The 7,882-nt window shown below is 44.6% G+C and overlaps 1 protein-coding gene across 1 annotated transcript in view; it reads left to right on the plus strand.

Moving 5' to 3' along the window:
- LOC109913797 (zinc-binding protein A33-like) overlaps positions 1 to 6,850 on the plus strand; it is a 62,516-nt gene extending 55,666 nt beyond the window's left edge. Inside the window, 2 exon segments of the mRNA XM_048616574.1 lie at positions 3,057 to 3,172; positions 6,298 to 6,850. Coding sequence (XP_048472531.1) covers positions 3,057 to 3,172; positions 6,298 to 6,830 — 649 coding nt within the window. The 3' untranslated portion in view covers positions 6,831 to 6,850.
- Positions 6,851 to 7,882: the final 1,032 nt, after the last annotated feature.

The following is a 7,882-nucleotide window of genomic DNA, read 5'->3' on the forward strand; positions in this document are numbered from 1 at the left end:
GAGATTTATCTATTTTTAAACCTGTTTGTCCACTCAGAAGCTCCTCACTGTCTATTCTAAGTTTTAAAAAACATATCACAGTTCTTCTCCATGATTTTCTTTACCCACATCATCTCCCTCACTCATGAAAACTGACAAAAAGTATTCATTTAGAACTCTACCTATACCCTCAATCTCCACACACAAATAAACACTGTGGACCTGAATGGGCCCTACTGCTTCTCAAGTTATCTTTCCATCCTTAACTCTTCAATCGATTCTAAACTATTCTATGAGCACATGTCATACCCTTGTAGGCTCTGATGTCTGAAGTGTGCGTCCACATAGTTCTTCAATATCTTGAGTGTTCTTGCTACTTGTCACCCTTTTAGGCATTGAGTTCCAGGGTAACAAAAAATTTCCTCAAACCCCTCTAAACTTGCAGCTTTTTACAAAAATCTGTGCTACCTCATTGAGAATCCATCTACTCCAAGGATATAACCTATCGACATCAACCCTGTCTCTACTCCCCAGAAATTTTTACACTTAAATCTTCCCTGGTTATTCTCATATCTGCTCTTTGCTATCCTAATTTCTTTCTTAAGCGAACCCCTGCACTTTCTATACTCCTTGAGGATATCTGCTGTTTTAATGCATCAGTATCTACGATAAGCTTCCTTTTGTATTTCTTATAAGCTTCCTTTTGTATTTCTTATCCAAATCTATATGTCCCTGGACATCAAAGGGTCCCTTGAATGTTTGTCCTACCCTTCACCTTTACAGGATCATGTTGGCCCTACTAGATTACTGTTGGACTTTATAAAACAGTGCACTCTACAGCATTATAATCAAGGACAAGATTCTTGTAAATAATGCAGACTGGGTCCAGGCTGGAAGTGATCACCAACCTGATTTAGTTTGTTTTTGTGACTATGGCCTTTCCCCATCCTGAGACAGTCACATGGCTGATGTTTCCAGGGAATGGCCATCCATGGTTGAAGTCATACCTGGTAAATGGAAAGATTAATGTGCTTAATGGAGGTCAGTCATCTTAGCTGCAGGGCATCTGTGCAGGAGATCCTCAGGGTAGTGTCGTGCGCCCAACCATCTTCAGCTGCTTTATCAATGACCTTCCCTCTATCATAAGATCAGAGTGGTAACTTTAACGGATTATTGCACAATGTTCAGCACCATTCGTGAATGCTCAGATACTGAAGCAGTCCATGTACAAATGCAACAAGAACCGGGCAATAACTAGACTTGGGCTGGAAATTAGCAAGAACATTCACACTGTACAAATGCCAGGCAATGACCATCTCCAAAAAGAAACTAGCTACCCACCACCCACTGACATTCAATGGCATAACCATCACTGAATCCTCTGCTATCAACATTGTGAGAAGTACCATTGACCAGAAATTCAAATGGACATGCAATAAAAACACATTTGCTAAAAGAGCATCCCAGATGGTAGGAATACTGTGGCGAGTAACTCACCTCCTGAGTCCAAAAAGCCTGTCCATCATCTACAAGGCACACATCAAGAGTCTGATGGAATACTGCCCATTTGCCTGGATGAGTGTAGATTCAACAACTCTCAAAAAGCTCGACACCCCCAAGAACAAAACAGCCCACTTGACGGCCAGCACATCCACAAATATTTAATCACTCCACCAACCCTCAATATCAGCAGTGTGCACCATCTACTGTAATTTACTGCAGAAATTCACCAATGATCCAGAGACATCAGCTTCCAAACCAATGGTCACTTTCATCTAAACGGACAGGGCACAAGATATTGAGGTTGGTTGACTCACTGAGCTGGTTTGTTGTTCTGCAGACATTTCGTTACCATGCTGGGTAACATCATCAGTGCAGTGCAAGATACATAGGAACAAAATTGCATGCAGGTTCCCTTGCAAGCTGCTCGCTATTCTGACTGGAAGTATATGCCCGTTCCTTCACTGTTGCAGTGTCAAAATCCTGAAATTTACTCCCTTGTAGAATTGTACGTCTTCCTAAAACACTTACACTGCAGCAGTCCAAGAAGGCAGATAAAATTACAACATTTCAAAGGCATCTTAATTGATATATGAATAGGAAGGGTTTAGAAGGGTATGGGCCAAATGCTGGCAAATAGGATTATTATTAAGTTAGGGTATCTGCTTGGCATGGATGAGTTGGACTAAAGGGTCTGTTGTCATGCCGTACAACTCTATTACTCATTTTTGCAGGGTGGGCTGGAAAGCAAAAGGTGACACAGAGAGATTTATACAGATTATTGGTGTAGAATCTGGAGCATTTTAAAAGAGAAAATAGAAATGGAAGGGCTCAGGGAAGGAATTCCAGAGCTGATAGTCTTGGCAACGGAATGGGGGAGACACTAAAATCAGAGATGTTGAAGAGGCCAAGATGGGACAGGAGCAGGATTCTCGGGGGACTGTGGAACCCACACCTTACAGTTGGACATAGGGCTTTTAGATGATTTCAGTCTTTGTCTTTGTTCCACATGCTCTGTTTTTGTTACAGCAAATAACACCTGCTGAACATTTATCATATTCTGTGGTGTGTGATGTCTTGGTAATTAATCTGTTATAGGGTTATGCATTTTGTCTTTACACAGCATGAATTCCATCCTGGACCCTTGCATTTCCAAGTTAAATTTTACTGTGATAGAAACAGAATTAACACTTTATTTTCTACCACATGGTGGAATTTGAATTCAATAAAAATATCTGTAATTAGGGGTCGAATGATGACAATGAATCCATTGCTGATTGTTGGGAAAAACCCATCTGGTTCACCAATATCCTTTAAGGAAGGAAATGCCATCCTTACCTGGTCTGGCCTTCATGTGACTCCAGACCTACGACAATGTGGTTGACTCTTAACTGCCCTCTGGGCAATTAGGGATGGGCAATAAATGCTGTCTGGTCAGTGACGTCCTCATACTGTGAACGAATAAAGAAAAAAACACTCTGCTGAAAATATAAAATGCTGAAGGCTTGATGATATAAATAATTTCTAACATTCTAACAAAGTGAAATTTATTAACATTAGCTGTGTATTTTTTACAGGATCAGCAATGGCCAACAAGAACTCTCAACAGCAGATGAAGCTCTGTCTATTGGAAAGTTCAATGGCCCTTTACAGTACACAGCTTTAAGAGAAATGATGGATGACATTAACCCAGGTAAAACACATTCTAATTGTCCTGATTATAAATCTGGCTGACAATTGTATCAAAGTATTGTCAGGAAATGTATTGTCATTTGAGAGGTTGTATTAACAGACAGCTAGTGTGCTGGATGGAATTAGACAGTTTAGTCAACAGAAGGGGCAGCAGAATTAATTAATTAATTGATTAATGGAGGCTGTGTGATGATAATATTGAAGCGTTCAAGGTTCAAAACAGTACAGAGATGACATCCATCAGTTTAACATGGTGACAGGTTCGACAACAAGGTAAGGATATTTGTAACCTTCCATAAGAGAGTGTAACAAGACAGTTTGGAGATAGTGAGGGTGATATTTTGATAGGTCCCATTAATTGAGCAGTGAACACACTGACCACTCCATGAATTTGATCAGTGTCTCAATCCAGTCTGAGACTTTGGTTCAGTAAAATATTCCTGTTAGTTTTCCATGGATATGCAGTCTGGAAAGGTGATGAGTGGTCCTTGAGAAAATTTGAGTGAGAAGTAGTGACTGGGAGTGTCAGAAATATGAATGAGGTGGGGGCGGGGAGTGGAAGGAGAGACAAAGCAAAGGAGCAACTTGCAATTCAATAAGCTCACATCCTAGTCACAGAAAAATCAATACAAAGGAGATTCAAACAAATTGACTTTCAACTTAACTCCCTCTCTACCCTGTTTTGCTTATGTGTGTATGGAATGAGTTGCTGAATCCATCAGAATGCCTACCAGTGTAAAAGGGAGGACAGCCCCAGGTAGTGAAGATAACCTGATGTAAGACTCTGCTCTGGGCTGAATTCCAACTGCCTTTAGGCTTTATTGTGATCTACAGATTTGCTGCAGCTTTTTTACTAAGATTGTATTCTCTGCAGGGCCCTCCTTCTGGCCTATTTACCCTCTTCCTGTTTAACTGCTGTTCCCCTAACTCCTACTGTTTCCCACGCAAAGTCAGTGTGTTAATGGATCTGTCTCCTCATGTCCTCTGCAACTCCCTTTCCAAATTTTATAAACCCAATCTCAAGCGACCCATCCTGGACTTCATCAGAGGCTGCACTGAGGATGTTACCCAGCACGGTAATGAAACGTCTGTGGAACAACAAAACAGCTCAGCGAGCCAACCAACCTCAACACCTACAACCCGAGCTACAGATCTAGCTTCATCAGAGGCTGCACTGAGGATGTTACCCAGCACGGTAATGAAACGTCTGTGGAACAACAAAACAGCTCGGCGAGGCAACCAACCTCAACACCCACAACCCGAGCTACAGATCTACTCCAAAACCTTATGGACTCCTCTGTGTCCTTTACTTCCTTCAACAAAATCCTTCAATATTCTCGAGGTTCTTGATTAGTGAGGAGATCAAAAGTTATGGGGAGAAGGCAGGGGCATACGTTTGAGAAACATATCAGCCATGATCAAATGGTGGAGCAGACTTGATGGCCTGAATTACCAAATTCTGCTGCTACATGTTGTATTCTTAGGTTCTACGCGATCAATTCTGAAATCCATGCCCATTTCCAGTAACTACTGTTTGAACCACATCAACCAGACTTTACCCATTCTGAGAGCTCCAAAACAGTCTTAATGTGGGATGCAGGTGTCACTTGCATGGCCAGAATTTGCTTCCAATCACTAACTGCCCAAGGGAAGGGGAAATATCCTGTTTCCATAAAATGTTTTGACACAGACACAATGGGCTCAGTGGCCTCTGGACTGTAAATGCTGATGATCCTAATCTCCCCCTCCAACCCCAATTCACTCCCTTCCCACGCCTTCCCCTCCCCTCCCTCTTCTAACTTCCCTCCCTCTTCTAACTTCCCTCTATCTTCTAACTTCCCTCTCTCCCACTCTTCCTACCCCTCCCCATTCTTCTTTGCCCTCAACTACTCTATCACCACGTAACCTCTCCCCTCCATTTCCTTCTTCACTCCTCATTCTTCATTCACACCCTGCTACTTAACCCTTCCTCACCTCTCCCCTCCCCACTCATCCTCCTTCCCTTGCCCACACTACCTACCCTACCACACTCTTCCTTCCCCTCCTTTTCCCCACATTTCATTTCCTGGCCTTCCCCAATACTTTCTTTCCCCTGCCCACATCACTCTTCCTAACCCCCATCGTTCATTCCCCCATCCCATCCACGTACCCAACTCAACTCTTGTTTCATCTCACTCATTCTTCCTTCCTCATCCTCATCTCACTCTTCCCTAGCCTCTCCCCCATTCTTCCTTCCCCCCAACACACTTCATCCCACCCATCCCATTCTTCCATCTCCCTCCCCTCCTACTGTCTTTGTTCACCCACCAGTTTACCATTCCCCATTCTTCCTTCCTCTTCCCCCATCTTCCTACACCCCTCAATCAGTCTTCCTACACCACCCCTCCCTTCCTACCCTCACTCTTCCTACCATCTTCGGCTCCTACCGTCTTGCTTTCCCACACCCTGCCTTGTTCTAAACAGTGTCCCTCCCCTTCTCATCCTGTCCCTCCCCTCCCACACTGTCTTACATCTAATCACCTCTCCCACACCTACCTCCCATTATTCTTTCCACATATTCCCACTCTTCCCTCACTTCCCTTCCCCACTCTTCCTTGCCCCTCATCTCCCCTACTCTTTATTCCTCCTCTGTCCCCCATTCTTCCTACCATTCTACGACTCTTCCTTCCTCCTTCGCCCTCTCTTAATTACTCTCCCACTCTCCCAACCACTGCTCACTTCTTCCTACCTTATGCCCACTCACCCTTCACCTGCCCCTCTCCATTCTTCTTACCCAATCCTATCCGCATTCTTCCTGCACGTCTCCCCTTTGTTCCCCTCCCTTCGGCCATTCAACCTTCTGCCATCCCACTCTTTCTCACTCCGTCCCTCACACTTACATCCCCCAAACATCCTTCCCCCTCTCCCACTTCCTATCCCACACTACACATTCCTTCGACATCCACACCCTCATCCCCATCCTCTGCGCTCATTCCTCCCTTTCCTTCCCCCAAAAAGCATCCATCTCCCTCAGCTTTCCCCCTCCACTCAACATCCCGCCCTATTCCCTCGTCACCCACTCTCCCCTCTCTCTCCTTCTCCCTTCCTCTCACTGACGGTGTTATTTGATCTCTCCCCCAGCTCCAGCCTCTCTGACCCTGGATCCGAACACAGCGCATCCCCGGCTCATCCTGTGTGAGGACCGGACCAGTGTGAGACTCGGAGACAAACCGCAGCCGCTCCCTGACTCCCCGGAAAGATTTGATCCCTGGCCGTGTGTCCTGGGATCAGAGGGATTTACATCAGGGAGACATTACTGGGAGGTGGAGGTGGGGGAGAAGACAGAGTGGATCCTGGGAGTGGCCCGAAAGTCTGTGGAGAGGGATGAGATTGACCTGAACCCGGAAACCGGATTCTGGATTGTGTGGCTGTATCCCGGAGATGGTTATTTAGCCGTCACCTCTCCCTCACGGATCCCCCTCTTCCTGCGTTTGAATCCCCGGAAGATCGGGGTTTTCCTGGACTATGAGGGTGGACAGGTGTCATTTTACAATGCGGACACCATGTCCCATCTCCACACTTTCACCCACACTTTCACTGAGAGGCTGTTTCCCTTCTTCGATCCGGGAATGAACGATGACGGGAAAAACTTTGCTCCGCTGACAATCCGCCAGCTGTAAACTGATTGGGGTTGGTCTCAGTCACAGGTGGAGAGAGAGGCCAGGTTAACATTCCAGGTATAAACCCTGTATCGGAACTGGAACTGAATGATCAGCAAGGAGCTCTGTAACGCTGGGGGAAAGAAGGAGAGGGAGAGAAGAAACTAATAGAAGCTCAGTTTTAGAGAGGGACTTAGTGAGGAGAATGAGCTATGATTCTTGTAATTATGACAGTGCTGTCAGTTTGATTAACTTACATTATTGTAACATGTTCAGAATTTTACGTGATAAAATAGTATTGACAATTGAACTGGATCTGCCCAGGTCTGTCAATATTAATCAGAGTGTCATGTTCATGTGGGTACTCTGTAATAAAATTGATGTGAAGGAAACTCATATGTTTGTGGCATGTTTCCTGCTGTGAATGTTGTTCGCATAGTTTGTACTGAAAGTGCTGTATGGTTTGATTTGGGGATGTATACCATTCATGGATAATGTTTAACTGCATGAATCACAAGTTCACTAGAATGTATGTGCAGCATAGTATTCATTAATCTCTGATTTTCTGGTCTGTCTCATCACTGTTTACTTCAGGCAAATTATCCTTAAGTCATGACTATGTGATTACTTGTTTGTTTGCAGATGACACAAAGTAGGTGATATGGTGGACACTGAAGGAGATTATCCCAGAGTACAACGGAAACTTGATGAGATGGACCAATGGGTCAAGGAGTGGCAGATGGAGTTTAATTTAGATAAATGTGAGATGTAGCATTTTGGTAAGGCAAACCAGGGAAGGCTTACGCTCTTAATGGTAGGGCCCTGGGGCATGCTGCTGAAAAAAGAGACCTAGAGGTACAGGTGCATAGAATCATACCATGTCCCGCTGAAAACCATTTGGTCCATTGAGTCCAGAGTGACCCTCCGAACAGCATTCCACCCAGACTCAACTTGCTACCCTGCAACCCTGCATTTCCCATAGCTAAGCCACCTAGCCTGCACATCCCTGGACACTCTGGGCAATTTAGCATGGCCAATCTACCTAACCGACGTATCTTTGGATTGTGGGAGGA

This window comes from Rhincodon typus, chromosome 35, assembly GCF_021869965.1.
Source record: "Rhincodon typus isolate 14 chromosome 35, sRhiTyp1.1, whole genome shotgun sequence".
Taxonomy (NCBI): Eukaryota; Metazoa; Chordata; class Chondrichthyes; order Orectolobiformes; family Rhincodontidae; genus Rhincodon; species Rhincodon typus.